Source organism: Rhopilema esculentum, chromosome 9 (assembly GCF_057945365.1).
Source record: "Rhopilema esculentum isolate cy_ngs chromosome 9, ASM5794536v1, whole genome shotgun sequence".
Classification (NCBI taxonomy): domain Eukaryota; kingdom Metazoa; phylum Cnidaria; class Scyphozoa; order Rhizostomeae; family Rhizostomatidae; genus Rhopilema; species Rhopilema esculentum.
The window spans coordinates 2,576,217-2,592,601 of record NC_142823.1 but is presented as its reverse complement, the minus strand read 5'-3'; the positions used below and the strand labels follow the sequence as shown (position 1 = coordinate 2,592,601).

At 36.2% G+C, this 16,385-nt stretch overlaps 1 protein-coding gene across 1 annotated transcript in view; it reads left to right on the top strand.

Moving 5' to 3' along the window:
* Positions 1 to 15,134, top strand: part of LOC135688876 (WASH complex subunit 5) — a 29,292-nt gene extending 14,158 nt beyond the window's left edge. The window contains exons 16-32 of the mRNA XM_065205924.2: positions 179 to 254; positions 552 to 662; positions 916 to 993; positions 1,631 to 1,693; positions 2,689 to 2,769; positions 3,143 to 3,244; positions 3,933 to 4,112; positions 4,993 to 5,117; positions 5,702 to 5,864; positions 6,047 to 6,149; positions 6,625 to 6,704; positions 7,760 to 7,863; positions 8,498 to 8,627; positions 9,369 to 9,465; positions 10,713 to 10,872; positions 11,370 to 11,457; positions 13,400 to 15,134. Coding sequence (XP_065061996.1) covers positions 179 to 254; positions 552 to 662; positions 916 to 993; positions 1,631 to 1,693; positions 2,689 to 2,769; positions 3,143 to 3,244; positions 3,933 to 4,112; positions 4,993 to 5,117; positions 5,702 to 5,864; positions 6,047 to 6,149; positions 6,625 to 6,704; positions 7,760 to 7,863; positions 8,498 to 8,627; positions 9,369 to 9,465; positions 10,713 to 10,872; positions 11,370 to 11,457; positions 13,400 to 13,462 — 1,804 coding nt within the window. The 3' untranslated portion in view covers positions 13,463 to 15,134. The remainder of the gene's footprint in view (positions 1 to 178; positions 255 to 551; positions 663 to 915; positions 994 to 1,630; positions 1,694 to 2,688; positions 2,770 to 3,142; positions 3,245 to 3,932; positions 4,113 to 4,992; positions 5,118 to 5,701; positions 5,865 to 6,046; positions 6,150 to 6,624; positions 6,705 to 7,759; positions 7,864 to 8,497; positions 8,628 to 9,368; positions 9,466 to 10,712; positions 10,873 to 11,369; positions 11,458 to 13,399) is intronic.
* The last annotated feature ends 1,251 nt before the right edge of the window (positions 15,135 to 16,385 follow it).

Genomic DNA, 16,385 nt, shown 5'->3' with positions numbered 1-16,385 from the left:
AAAAGAAAATGGATGTTTAATGGGAATTGAGGTCATTCTTGAAACGTTTGTCACTTAAAAGTTTGATCGCGCTCTCGACAAAATAGATTTTATAGTTTCTTAGATGAGGTGCTTACCAAGGTCACCTACCCCGGGGGAAATCTGTTTAGTAATTTTCAGCACTTTTATCTCCTTACAGTTATACACTACTAATGCAGCAAGGAATCAAGTCAAGTCCAACTTTAGTGAAGAAACTCCGAGCAACATTTTTAAAGGTAAATAGGATTTTCAAGTTGTGAATTCTTAGAGACACCTAAGTCTCCTTAATTCGCCTTAAGAAACATTCTTTGAAAATGAGACTCTCAGGCTAGTACTTAAGCAGAAATTTATGGATTGATGTCTTAGGTATCTTTTCATCATAGTTGTAGACTGGCAACCTTTACGCTTACGTTTTCTTTTTCTATTTTACCCTTCCTCGTCGTCCTTTATTACCCCCAGGGATTGCATTTGCAAGATTCACAGAATCAACAGATGGCCTATTGGTGCCCTGACCTTTTCTCATTCCTTTTTAGATGGCTTCAGCACTAGACCTGCCTCTGGTGCGCATCAGTCAAGCGAACAGCCCTGATCTTGTCAGTGTCTCACAGTATTACTCGGGTGAACTTGTAGCATACGTGAGAAAGGTAAGCCGTCTAATTCAATTATATTCTAACCAAACCTTTATGCATGTTTTTAGATTTAATCTATCGATATTGATGTAGAAACAGTGCATATATCTTGTTAATATTTTCAAGGTGATTTGTTAGCAATGTTTGCCCGAACCACTAGTCACATTGTAACAGCACTGGCGAAAATCGGCAATACTGATCACCACACCTTAAAAACGATTTTTCTCGATCTCTTTGTAATTGATTCTTTGATGCTTTATTCTGACAGGTTCTGCAGATTATTCCTGAATCAATATTCTCGCAGTTAGCTGCCATCATTAATATTCTCACGCACAAAATGAAGGAGGTCAGTTACATTGCTTTAGCTCGATTGCAAGTATAACTTGGAATTCTTCCCATGTTGCTCATTTATTGCTTCCCATGTTGCTCAAAATGGCGGGGGAGGGGTAATATTTTGGCAACATACTTTTTGTGATGTAATCCTATGATTTTCAAACTGCCTTTCCATAGCCAAAAGCTAGTTATAAGCGTTCCCTTAATGTAAAATTGGCGTTTCTTGTTGGTAAAAGAGCGTTTTCTGATGCTAAAAAGGTCGTGGCCTAACTTTTTTGTATCCCCCCCCCCCCCCAGAGTGTAGTGGCTGGCGCCGCCATTGATCCCTTATCATTAAAGATCAATTTAACCAAATCAGCAGCAAGAAATTGTACTTTGAAAGGGTAGCATTAAATAATTGTCTTTGTTTGTTAATAAACCTAGTTGTTTAATTGAATTAAGAGATGGTATTTATTATTTTAAGTTAAGGACGTACAAATTTTTAATAAGTTACGACACAGTTTTCAAATCCATAACTGGTCATGTATAGCTCGTAGTTTTTGATCAATTGATTTCTTTATAGTTTATAGTCTAAAATCGCTATTTATTTTGGTTATACTAAGTTTAGGCAGATGGTGTTCATCATGTCAAAGTGTTGATTATGATTGCAGGTTCCCACCAGATTGGACAAAGACAAAATGAAAGATTATTCTCAGCTTGACGAGCGGTATCAGGTCTGGCTAAATCAATTATGATTGAAATTTCCAGAAGCAACTCAGTTTGAGAAAACTTTTCTTCCACTGATCTATAAAAAAGACTGGACTGAGCCTCAATTGTGACGTCATCCGATAAGAAGGCCCAAGGACTGCCCAACCAATGAGATTGCCTTCATTTCACTCCTAACAACGTATTCATCTGCTTTGACCTTTTTATTTCTCGACACTGATTTACAGAGCATTGCAGCTCTCGCATATCGAAATCATTCAAATATTGGTTATAAGAAAAAGCTTTCCGCTTCTGTTTGAGAACCTCTCTCTTTTGAAATTGACTGGGCTTCAAACTTTGGTGTTTCAAGACAACAAGAAGCTCGATCCAGTCTTTTCTATAGAACAGAGGGTCACAGAGACCAGGACAAATGGAGGCTTGTGTTAGTCATGTGAAAAGTGACAACTACATTTTCAAAACTGTTAACGTGGGGACTTATGACCAAGCTTCTCTCAAAACGTCATTTGGGAGTTAAAGGAAAGGAAGTCATTACTGAAAAAATAGTTTACTTTGTTGGCACTCATTGTTAATAAAAGTATTTTGTTCTGGAGTAAGGTATTCAAAAGGGTGTCAATCTGGAGTGAAACACTGCAAGTCAGGGCATTCTCTGACATACAAACTAGAATGGGGACTTGCACCTGGTAAGGGGGGACTTGAACCTAGTCAATTCAAACATTGCCAGAGTAAGCACATAGAAGAAATCTGTTGATAGACATCTTTAAAATGAATTATTCGAAAATAGAATTAGAGAGTGCTTCAGAATTGAGCCAAAGAAATTCGTTTTTGGAATAGACGTAGATTTCCTCCTCATCCAGTCTTAATTCTAGTGTCAAAAATTCACCAAAAACAATTATTTCCAAAGAATTTAACTAGCATAATTGGAATTTCTACTTTGCTATAGGAACAGATGCTGTTACCACAAAACCCACTTGCTCTCTAATCAATTGCTTTTTTTTCATTACAGGTAGCAAAATTGACCCATTCGATTTCACTTTTTACCGAAGGAATTCTTATGATGAAGACCACACTGGTTGGCATCATCAAGGTAAGCAAGATATGTCCAAAAAGCTGCCGATTTTGGTGTTTTTGGTATGGTATGAGCTCGATTTGCCAAAAAATGAGAAAAACACAAGAATGTAACCAGCCTCAGAAGAAAAACTGGCATAAAACAATGTTTTTTTAAGTTTTCTCTCGTGTTTGCAAAAAAGAGCAGATTTTTTTATTCAATCAACATTATTGTCCATAGGTCTTAGAAAGAATTCATTGTATATAGATTTAGAAATACCAATAGTTAAAATGAACATAGAGCCTTGAAAAAAGTTGACTGGTTCTTACAAAGTGTGGTGTTCAAATTTATATGTATTTAAAGCATTGAGAAATATTTTCAAGCAAGTGGTTTTCTTACGTCATTTATTTAGATTGATCCGAAACAGTTGCTTGAAGATGGTATTCGCAAAGAGCTCGTCAAGCAGGTTGCCGCTGCGCTGCACTCAGGGCTTATCTTTTCACCAAAGATCAAGGTAAGACTCTTCTTGATGTGATGTGGCACAATGCTTCTTTTTTGAAAATAAGGAGATGACTTTATAATGGGAAAAGAATTTTAAGCGTGTGTCCATGTTCATATTTACCAAGTGTCATTCGTAATGTTTTCCAATATTGTATTGGACGTTCATTTTTTGTTTGGATCTCAAAATACGAGAATTTCAAAGGTTTTCATTGATTATACAAACCAGTTACGAGAGTTGTATTATTTTCAGTTCAAATTGGTAGATATCTAAGATTAATAGAAGGCAGAAAGATCTGGCAGTCACCTTTTTGAACTGGCCTAGAAGGAACGAATGTCCGCTCTAAAAGCTTTAATAGGGGGGGGGGGGGTTCAGTGATACCGAGTTCTTTAAAGGGGGGCTTTGGCCACTCTAAAAGGTCCTGCAGCTAGGTGATCATTTTTTTAGAATTTTCCTAGATTAAGTCTGCAGATCCAGGATCAATTATCTGTGACTACATCTGGAACCCTAAAATGATATTCTAATCAGGTTAACCCTACAATATAGTGACCACTCTGGCACCATTGGCACCTCGAAACCACTTTGCCTTTTCTTTTTATGCCTTTTCTTTTTTGATGTTGACTAAGGACAACAACCTTTAAAATCTAAGATAATTATAATCGTTTTGTTGAATCGTTTATCGTTATTAATCATTTGCAAACAGCCTGGAGAACTGCAGCAACGTCTCAAGCAGTTGGGCAGCCGCATGGACGCTTTCAAAAGATCCTTTGAGTACATCCAAGATTACGTTGACATGCAAGGGCTGAAAATTTGGCAAGAAGAGCTCTCGCGAATTGTCAACTACAACATCGAACAAGAATGCAACAGTTTCTTAAGAGTCAAGGTAACATTTTTCATTAAATGACCCACTATTTAGGCTTCGATTGATTTGTTCATGAACTTACAAAGTTTCCCAACTCTTCGCTGTAGCGAAAGTAAATTATGGACTAGGTGATTAACGAGATCGCTGCGGGGTCTGCCTAGTGCCCCTGCGCATATTAGCCTCGGAAAGGCAATAAAAATGTTAACTTCAGTTAAAAAATGAACCATCACAACCAATGTGTCTACGCGGAAATCAGTTGACAGGAAGCACCAACAAAATCTATACGAACTGAAATTATAAAGCCATTACCACTTCTTCACCGGACATACGCACAATACTTTGACAATCGCTAGAAAGGGGGCTAAACCTCCTTTTCTATTCACGCGTCCTCTGATCAAATTATCTCGCCCTTTTCGAGAGGGCGTTAAAGACAATCTTGCTTAGTTAAGTTCCTGGAACTCTTGCTTATATGGCCTGCCAACCATGAAAGTAAAATGCGGACTAGTTAATTGATGAGATAACAAAACAATTCAAGCATTTATATAATGGTTATTGACATTGCGATTCACGGGCGCTTGTGCACATTGGCCTTCCTTATTGGAGGTGAAACAGTTAGTCCATTAACGAAGTCATAAATGAAGACATCACTGGTTGGGTTTTAACAACCTCGGCTAATTTACAGACCAACTAACGATTTATTCATCCTACTAGAAAGTTTTAAAGCCCTCCAATAACCAATACTAAGTCAGTTAAGAACACCCTCTCCTCGAGTACGTCAAAAGGCTACTGTCCACTGGTTTATTACAACTACAGAATACCTTTGGATATGTTATGGCAATCATTTTATGAGAAAATAATGTCGATTTTCATGTAAGTAAAATGGAATTCTTCTTATCCATAGGTGATGGACTGGCAGTCAATATATCAGTCAAAGACCATTCCGATTCCACGTTTCGCACCTGTCGACGAGTCTGTTAACTTTGTTGGAAGACTAGCACGAGAGGTTCTGAGAATAACAGATCCGAAGTGAGAAAACCTTAGAGTCTGTATCTCTGTTTGGTCTTTATTTGGATTGTAAAGGACGATTATTAAGAGATACACAGCCCTTGAATGGATAGTCTTTGAATTGATGCAACGAAAAAATTAGTTTTAGTGAGAAAGCTAAATCAATCAATGTCTCTTTGATAGTTTGATGTTTCATGTTGTAAGCAGTTCTGTCTCGAGTGTTTATATCTCTCCTCTTTACATCTCTCTATTGTAAGAACTTTCTAAACAGAGTAGCATTTTCACAAGAAATGAGTCTATCACTTTCCCACTGTGTTTTTTACTGTTAGTTTTTTCAAGTTTGGAATTTTGTTCCCAATTTCAAAGTTGCTTTTTCTTTTACTGAAAAGCAAAAATACCTCCCTCCCCTCATTCTTGATTGGGCATACTCAAAATTTAACCGTGAGGTTATATAGGGGGGTAAGGGTGTTGCTCTTGATCTTCGTATCTATAAGCAAGTTATCAATTTTTCTCTGATAATTTTTAAGGTAACGAATGTGCTTAAGGTACTTAAGACAGTGAATAAATAAGGTAACGTTCTTTGTGTCCGTTTTCCTTTTTCGCAGGACCACACTATATTGTGATCAGATGAACGCTTGGTATGACATGAAAACAAGAGAAGAGCTACTCAATTCGACCATTTTCTCTTTGATTCAGAAAAGCTTGGATACACCAGGTTTGGTTGGCCTAGACAGACTGATGTCCTTTATGATTGTTCGCGAGTTACAGGTAATTTTGTCGCTGTTCAGATGCTCTGTTACCGTAAATATTTAGCATATATTTCTTTCTCTAAAGAGGGCTTGAAATACGGCAAAAACTGCCCCAACACATATTGAATAAAAAAATACTCCTTCTTCGTTCCCGCAAAGTGGTTATGTTATATCTGATAGAATTCCTTACTTTTTATGCAGAAATTTTCAATTTTTCTGCAAAACCATATGATGAAAGATCAGACTGTAGCAACTCAAATGGGATCTTTAGTAAAACAAGTATCGCCAATCAGAAGTCTAGTTGGTAAGTGCTGACCGATCATTGGAACTTTGATTTACTGATCTAGAATTGATCAAAATGTGCAAGACTGTTTTTGGTATTCAACTGTACTACAGTGTGCCTCGACGTCTCTGTCATAGAATCAGAGTGTGAAGGTGGCTTGATACTTGGAGTAATAGATTTAAGCTGCTTTTTGTAATTTATTTTTGCTATCAATTTCAAAAGCTTAAAAGCTAGAAAATATGCACCTCAACTGTGTCCATCACGACGGAAATGACACAATGTCAGCAAGTATCCACTATGACTGGCGACAGTTACAAGGTTACTCAGTTTTAATGCAATATCAGACCAGATTTAATTTCAGTAATTATCGTTTTGTGGCGTTCATCTTTCACAGATGGCATTTTAGGTATTTTGCTGTATTTCATCAGTTGATGTCAGGCCAAAATACAGTTTAAGGCATTCATGAAGCAAATCTTGCAATTCTTTTTTATCACAGCCAACCCACAAAAAGTGTACAATACAGTTTATCAGAAAATGGCAAAGTGGTGGCCACAGTACACAGAATTTGTTGTCAAAGTAAGTGACTGTCCTTATTGTATCGGATTATCATCTTTTAGGAAGATTTGATTCCTTCCGACCTGTATGGTAGAGATGCTTTATTCAAAATCAGCGAAGTCATTCTAATCGGACAATGTACTGACCTAAAATCTCAAATTTTGCATTTTCTTGTCATTTAAACAAGAATGAGTTGTAATGTTTCGAAAATGCTAGCTAAACCAAACTTCGTTGAAGTTAATCTTATTTTTAAGATGTGCATAGAATAAATGAGAATAACTGTGAGACTTATGCGCAAAATGTAATTATTAGCCTCCCAGTTATTTTCTCCCGCTCTCCTGCACTTTCTCTTGTTTTCCCACATTTTCCGGCATTTCCCATACTTTCTCTTTTTTTCACGCGTTTTCCACACATTTTCCTGAGTTTTCCCCACGTTTCCCCCCCCCCTCCCGTTTTCCCCCACGTTTTCCCTGCGTATTTTTGGTGCTTCTGGTTTCTTACATTTCACATTTCCCTTGCTCTTTCTTTGCTTCTCCTTTTCCAAATACCCCACAGGTGCATTGTTTTGTCGATTACCAATCCTTCTGCCTTCTTTATATCAATTTCTAACAGTGGTGTTTTAGTTGTTTTTCTTCAAACGAACCCTTAGATTGTTATATCAGACTCAAACGTGAACGACAATCTTCCCCAGAAACTATCGATGGTCTAATCTGATACTACTCTGTTATTAAAACACAATGGGCCCAACATTGATTTGGAAGAGGAGATGACAGCTTGGCCTAGACGTTATCTGAAGAACATATTTGTAAAGGATCATAGTTCCAATTAAAATAATTAAGCCTCTAAAGGCATATGGAGAGATACCAGTTTACATGCTTATTCAATCGTTAGCTTTTATCTAAATTTTCTAACCTCGTTGAAGAATGTGACGATATGGTATTTGTAAGATTATGGGTTGACCAATTGTAGCTGGCTTATTTAGCTACAGGTAGCATGTAGCTATATTAGCCAATTGGTTTTAAGAGATTAGGCATGTGTTAGTTCATGGTGTTATGTGATTGGTCTTTCTGTTTCAGGTTGGTCAAATGCAGATTATCAGATCACAGATTGCATACGAGCTTAATGTCTCTTGCAGATTTGATTCGAAGCTCTTAGCTAGCGCACTCCAGACTTTCAACCAGTGCGTATCATATCATCCAAGTTTTCCTTCTGTGAATCTTTAGCTATGACTGCCTTTTATCTTTAGCTATTAGCTATAGGGTTCTCCTTTTAGAGCCCACGAAGCTGTTTTAGAATTTTTGATAGAATCCCATCTCCACAGAGTAATTCACACAGCCGATGTTGAGGCTGTTGTTGCTGCAATAAATAGCAGTTTATCTTTATAAACCCGTCTGTAATAATACCAAGTGTACAGTCAATCTGTAAAGACCGTAGTTTGAAATGACACTTCACGTCAATTATTGGACAAATTATACTAGAGCATATACTGTAGTTTCATACATACTTTAAAAGAAAAATGATATTTGATAAGCTTCAAATTGCAAATATACATAGTGACAACAAATGATATGTAAGGCAAAAGTCTAGATATTAGATGGCCTATAAATCATAGGTCGTAATATATTCATTAATTTAAAAATTGTCATTAGTCGAAGAATATCTTGTGAAAGTTTGGTTGGATTGTTTTTAATAGTTTTGGAGAAAAATTATTCAGAGGAGTGTCTAACTGAAAATCGTTGTGTTCCCTGGTCCTAAACGTTTTCCCTGTTTCCCGCTACAGAAAACACTCTGCCAATTTTTGTGTTTATTTTTAGAGCTTTGATGAAAGACATTGCAGCTCATTATCACGACCCGAATCTACCATACCCCGAAGAAGAAAATCCACTTCTTTATGAGCTAACATCTTACTTGGAATCAACGGGCATTTCAAATCCATTTGCAAAGGTAGCCCTTTTGTTTTTGTTTGTGTATTCGATCCAATACCTTCCTGATAAATACAGTGATAACTATCCTTTCATGTTTAGGCCTATTGACAATGTGCTGTTTTAAGGGAGTACAACTTGGGCTGGGTTAACCCAAGTACAGTCATCAATTTTAAACACATTGTACTCCGGCTGATATCGAAATAAACTTCCTCTATTATTTCTGGCGTAGGAATCACAAGGTGTACTCACATCGAGAGGAAGGACCAGGAGACTGCTCAATAAGCATATCTTCTCAGAAAACTTCCTTCGGAAGCTAGGTAGAAGAAAATACCAAAACAATGTAATTACGAAAAAACTGAGTGGTTATGGGCAATAATAATTTTCTGATTTTACCTGCTCCTTCATCTGGTGATTGTAAACTTTAGCATCTTAAGCATCAGAATAAGCCCCCACTTTAGCATCAAATAAGCCTCCCTCTCGAATAAGCCCCCTTATTAGACTGTTCCATTTTGAAATAGCAGCCTTTACTTTTTATGTTATTTAAGTTAAAAGCTTACTTATCATAAATCTAACTTTTGCATCTCCAATCTTGTTGCTTTAAGTATATTCTACGTGTCAAGTAGCTCTCCCCTTCCCTTTTTCTTGAATGAGCCTCCTCTCGATTGTGCCCCCGTCGTTTGCTTCAACTTTTTGAATAGGTCTCTCGTTGATTTTTCAAATTATTACAGTATTTTGAAATAAGATATTTCCTTTATTTTAGATTTATGTCACCAACAAAAGAATCCCGTCATTCTCCCTCTTCAATATGGTTTATGTGATATCGCAAATAGGCAAACTGTCTTATGTGAAGGGTCTAAGTAAGTGAAAAATTGCTTATTTTCACGGCATTTTATATTGTTTTTCACGTACTGGGCTGTATAATTTTGGAAACTACAGAAATTGCAAAATTGTGCTGCTCGAATTATTGCAAAGTAGTAGTCATGATATTTCAGCAGATGGTTTTGATAAAAAAGCTGAAATGGCCAATAATTTCTTGTTTTAATTCAAAATGAAATAGTAACTATGATTTACAAGTATATTGACAGCGTTACGCCTGAATATCCGTCTGTTCCATCTGTTATTTGCAAAAAACACGGTTCGAAATACACTGAGATTAGGTAACGCTGAAAATGACTTTCCTCTTATTCATTTCAACACATCAGATGAGCAGGACTGTATTTCATTTCGTGGGCCTAAGCTATGGAACAAGTTGGGGGTAGGGAGAGGGGTGCAAAAGATGAACTCACATCCTCTCATTGCCTAGGTTTTGTTTTAACTTTTTGTTTTTCCTTTCTTTTCAATTTGCTTTAGCCTTCTCTTTGATTTATTTGTTGCAATTTAAATTTGTTATTTGTTATTAAATTTTGCAACTAGGTTCTTGTTTGCAATGTAATGTAAAAAATATTGGAAATGTAATTTTGTAGCAAATTAATAACTTTAAATTTATTTACCAAATGTGCGATGGAGGACCAAGACAGCCTGAAAACACTCTGAATTTAACCCATCCGATTCTACAGCTTATCTTCTGCTTCGGGGCCTTAACGTAAGATTTGTATGACATTATACTTCTTAGTAAAGCTTGCGAGAAATTTTAAAACTTTTTGCATAATTATAAAGGTAAATGATTTTTTGAACATAGTATGTGAAATTTAATTCCATAATGGATGTAATTTAGAGTATGTTATTTCAAAATTTGTAGTTAAAGATAATTTTCATACATTAATTTCACCTGATTTTATCCTGTTTTGTTTTATTTTTCTTTCAATATGATTTTTGACTCGTGAACACCAACCACTCAATACGAGAAACTATTCACCATGTTTTGTTTTCAATAAAAAATATAGCTAATAGGAGGGAATTTGAATTTTTTTCTGGCGCAAATTACGATAAATCATTTGATGAAATACGATCAAGGGTTGATTAGATTTTTAGATAGGACACAAAAATGCAATAATATCGAACGAAATGCGGTATTTGAAGCAAGCCTTAAACAACCGTGATGAACAGGGCCTTTTTAAAACAATAACAACTGTGCTGCTAACATTGATCGTTATTTCGTTTATAGGTAGCATGATGCCAAAGAATCTCAAAGACCCACTGGACAGCATGCCGTTCACCATTGGCCTACTTACGATTCTTAAGCAATACCATAGTGAATACACAGAAGATTTCATCGCACTGATTGGTCAATACGCAAGGTCCTCAGTAGAGGCTAATGCTACAAGGTTGTTTACATTCCCTCATCGTTTCGTTTAAAGATATCTCACAAATATAGGCCAAATTTTGAGAGCGTAATTTGAAAAAAATTCTTTTCTTGAGAAATTGGAGTTATTCCGACGTTCAATGAAGGTTAAAGAACGTTTTCTGCATCAATGCGGCTGTGTAAAAATTGTTGATTTTGCATTTGTGTTTATCAAAAGTAGATCGAATGTTGACTGACTTGCTAATATATCTTAACCTCTGTAGAAAGTACTTATAAAGTTTGCAATTTAACTATGCATTTTTGACAAAGAATCCACAAGGATTTATCGTATGAACAGCAGCGCGTTATGATTCATTTCTTTCTAGTACTTTCTGATAGATCTCTGCTGCCCCCTTTTTTAACATTTTCACTTGAAGTTTTTATTTTCTTTAACTTTTACGATAATTCTTTTTCGAGAATTCTACTCTATGTACGCGCTTGTTTCGTTGTAAAAAGTAACACGGTCCTTTTTGTTTGCAGCCCAAAGACAACTGAACTATCCCCGGAAGTTGTTTGTGTGTTGAAATTCCTGGAAGATTTTGCGCACCATGCTAAACTTCCGAGAAAAGTAAGTGATTTTTTGTTCCGTATAAATAAAAATACTGAAACTTCAGGTTGGCATTTTCAATGCGCCTATAAGTCAGGAACAAGGCATGTAAGAAGTCGTGAAATTAAGAAAAATGATCCTTGGCTCGATGATTTTTGACAATTGACTGACTGAAAAGTGTGGCCCCCCTTGCAGCACCCCCTTCCTTTGTTGGTCCTAGGTTTTCTTTAGTGAGGTCTGATGTCTTTCAGGGGGTGGGTTGCAGTTGGTTATTAAAAAAAACTGTCAACCTAGAACAACCATCATGGGATATTTTGGATGGGTAACAATGCTGCCTTCGGTGTTTAAAAGAAAAGAGATTTCTTACGGTATATGACGAGACGTATGAAAGCATGCATTTCTGTTGTGACCATATTCGCGATACTTAAAATTATAATGACATTTCCTGTCTAAATATTTCCGTAAGTTGGAGACACTATGATATCCTCGTGTGAAAAGGATAGTCAGCTGCAAAGTACCTTTGCAATAAAGACATCTTTGATTGTTGTTACTGAAAGCAAAAGAAACATTTCCATCATCGTTATTTGTATTACTCCGTGTAAACTTGCATGAAATATATGTTGCTGTTGCAAAGCTTCTGAACACATGTTTGATATATGTCTCAAACCACAAATGCTGTTTTTCCACTAAACGACCGTGGCTCATGAATCTTTTACCTTGTTGAATATAACATGCTGAATTTTCTGTCACGATTAGCTACCATCTACAATCCTAGAGCAGCTGAAGTTCATCACCAAGCAACAAATCTTTCCTACTAAAACTAAAACACAAAATCAAAATAACCCAAATGCTTGTGAAACGAAATTTAGTAATCAGGAATTATATGTAGGAATCAATTCTTGAGGTTTTTCGGATTCTGAAACTTTTTTACTGCACGTTCATTCGTGAGGATGTCGATGGGTAACGATCTTTCCGAGTTACTGCTGAATATGCTGACTTCATACCTGTGTGTTTAGTCAAAATCGTTGATAAAAACAAACTTTCTCCGCCCATGCTTGAACCCGCACATTGAGATATTCAGGTGTCTTTTTTAGTTAAGCTCTCAACATAGGTGTATATTGAATAAAATAACCTGCCTCCTTTTCATTAACAAATCATGCAATTGAGGACTCCTACTGTGGTTGTTCTTACTTGTACTGGCTATTGATATGCCTGGGAGTTTTCCAGCCAGTGCCCAGGTGAAATGACAACATCACAAATGCTTTGTATAGCCTAGGGAGGCAAGCTGTGCTTTTTGTATGGTGCAGAAAGGCATAAACGTTGTACCAAATATTCTTTTCTTGTACAAAGTCGTTATTCTATTTTATCAAATTTTGTTCATTTTCGACGTACAACATGCACAATTCCATTGATTATCATATTTTTGTATTAGTCTGACAAGTTTTCAATATGAATAGTACAATTCCCCCTCTCAAAAAATCCTCATCTCAAAATAAGCCCTCTTCAAATAGAGCCCCACTCAGAATAATCCCTTTTATACCATCAAGTTTTGAATACTCTCCAGACAAAAAGCATCGAAAACAACTTTTTCACAACGTTTTATACATTAGAACACCTGCAGTCGTTTCATATAATCTAATTTTGCAGTTTGTGTCCAGTTAATTTTTCATTCTGTTTTTTGAGTTCACAATTTTTACTTTTTCGATATGCACTAGGTGTCAGATATACCCCTTTGATATCCTATTCGATGCAGAAAACCCCCTCTCGAATAGGCTCCCCTCTTTAGGGTCAAATTATGAGTAAGCTCTTCTCCTGGAAAGGCTTTTTCGAATTGTGACGGTTAATTGTAAGCGGAATAGATCGATTGGCCTTGTTCTGTTTATCTTTCATCTTTAATAACGCAATACTTGACAAACAGATTGCTTTATGAATGATTTCAATTGTTTTGTTTTGTCCGTTTTAGATGATCGAATCACATATACCGGCTTATTTGCTGGACGACTTCAAGTTCCAAAGCACAACCTAGCAGATCTTGATTGGCGTAGATCAGTACAGTTAATTCCAATATGACGTCATCCTTGATCCAGATGAAGAAATGATTCCAATAGCGGCGTTCAGATTAATTATTTTGCTAGTTTCGTAAGTTGGCTTTTCCAGACACTGTAAATCGTCAGTCTAGTCCATTTTCCGCCGATTTCTAATCATATTGCGTGTAGAAGCAGCGGTTTTAAAAGAGAATTGAGGCTTGATGGCATCGAGACATTTGTGTTTCCTGGAGACACGTCAATGAATCGTCAGATATATTGGGGTATGAGTTGATGGTATGAATAGAGCTACAGTACTTATTCAATTATCCGGTCTTCTCGGGACATTTGATTTCAAGATTCGTGCGGATAATCCGAAATTCCCGATAATTGAAAATATACGGCAGAAACCAGCGTAAATAAAAAAAAGAGTGTTGTGAAAGTTTGTTTCTAAGCAAACAATACAATCCAATGCACCGAATACTCTTAAAATACTAATAAAATATTTAAAATGGAAAGCAAGATAAACGCTCGCGACATATTATCAAAAATGCCGAAAATTTTTCCTAAGGTTTTTTCACATTTTTCACGGACCAGATAAACGAAGTTCGGATAAACGGTAGGTCGGATAAATTTGATGGTTACCGTACTGTTAAGAAGGCGGTTGAAGGGCTTGTCAAGCCAAGCTGCTACTAATATGCTTTTCAATAACATTCCACTCTTTCATATCACAAAATGAGAAAGAAAAACTGTTTACACTACCTAGTTGAATCGCATGGATTTCATGAATACCGTAGTCTCTCCCATTGTCTACTTTCCCATTGAAAATTTGAAATTGCGGGTCAAGTGATTGGGTTAGTGCCACGCCCTCTGTGTGCCTGCATATGTTTATTGCAGTTCCTTGTTATCAACACGAATTATAATCGCATCAGCCGAAAAAATCGAGATTATTGTTTTGCATAAGGACTTTGTGGAAAGAGGATCCTAGTATTTGATCAGCAAAGACGGGTTTTAGAGGCGGGGATTGGGGTGAAGTGTAGGCAATGATCGAATTTTTGCGATACTCACTTCAGGTGCCTGGAAACAATAGAAACGCCCATTTTAACAGTTTCATTGTTAACTACAGATAGATAAGATAAGATATATAAAGTAAAATTATGGCGTCATTTGATTACTGCTTACTACCAAAAGTATTTTACCGTATCAAAGCAAGATTCACTAAATGACACAAAAATATTGGTTGATACAGTTTGGGGGCTATCGCTCTTCCACGCCCTTCCACGCTCTTTTATAAGTCTGTTCCTCTTGATCAGCGACACACTGAACACAGGTACACCAAAAGATCTGTTTGGTAATCGTTTTGAGATTACAAGTCATGATCGGAAGGTTCTTAGCATTTGTTGAATTGCCTCCTTATTCATATTTGAAAGAAATTTCAACGTTTATGTTATTTCAGAAACCTTCAGGCGACTTCGTTGCAGCGTGCTTGACTTTCTTAATCGATTCTCTATTAGGCCTAGTTAACTGAACCACACAAACTATTGAATAACGATATTTCAACTACAAATTGTATCATGTTCATAATAAATTGTATGAAATTCGAAGCACTGATTGGTATTTTTTGTGACTTAATTTGAGTTTGATTCTAAATAGAAATTAATCAACAGACAAAGATCTCGCTGTTTTTTATTGAAACTCAGAAAACGCCGTAACTTTTAGCGTAATTGTTAGCCATCAATTAATTATGTTCTAATTATGCCAATTTTGAATATAACACAGGCAGGGCCTGCATCTATCTCTGTTCGGTTATGGAAAATAATTCCTATGCTTTTTGAGGTGAAGCAAGACTGCTTACTGGGTACTCACAACTTATCGTGCAGGCTGCTCATGCCGTATAAGGTCGATAGCGACAAATTCTGTGTATATTTTATAATCCTTGGCTAGGATAATTTGTGCAAAGTTGCTTCACTTCTAGTTGCAAATTCTATTTAAATTTTTTTTAAACAAACATGATACCCCAAAAGCCCCTTAGCAAGTCTAAGAAACTGGTTTAACTTCGACAAGTTTATGAAATTTTGTCGCTGAACTACAATTTACATGATCAAAAACTGGCATTGGAAGAATAACAAAGAATCGATCTTGTGTCCAAGATTCCAGATATCTTAAATTCACATCCGAAAAATGGAAATTTATAACATACTCTTGAAAAATCTTATATTCTGTTACAGCCATTGTACTATATTCTATTTCACTCTATCTTGTGAATTTCTTCTTTAACTATCTTGTTTCACTTTGATTTGGAACATGCTTGCCTTTAAAGATGGGCTTTGCAAAGATCAGATCATTTCTCTCTTTTCAACTTCACCAAACTCGTTGTTGTTTTCATTTCCCAAGTCACGTAAATATAAAAATGAATAGCATCACCAGTGATCCATTTTGATGAATTTTGACTTATGGCCACATCTTCTCCCAAAAATTAATCCTTTGTCCTATGTGTGACTAATTCGACAATCGATCATCTTTTCTTTAACTTCAAATACAGAAAAGAAAAGCCGCCAGATATTTCCTTGTTTATCATTCAGATTTTTGTTTGTTTTTCCATCCATTGTTTTCTAATATGGTTACAGTGCTCGGCCTATCCGACGAGAAAGTAGGTAAATGTCAAAGAATCATTGGAATGGCAGGAGGAACGGGCAACAACCACCATATTGAAAAAGTTGAAAATCTTTAGCGTCAATGTCATATTTCTTGTGGATGACACGAATTTTTTTATTTGGCCTTGAAAATTCTTATGGGTTTCTTTTCAATTCATCAAATTTGACAGCAGACCATTTATTTTCCTAAATAATGCGAAAACTGGTTAATAAAAACTTTGTAGCCGAAATTTTGCATAGTTGACAATTTGCTATAAATTTGCTTGGCCAT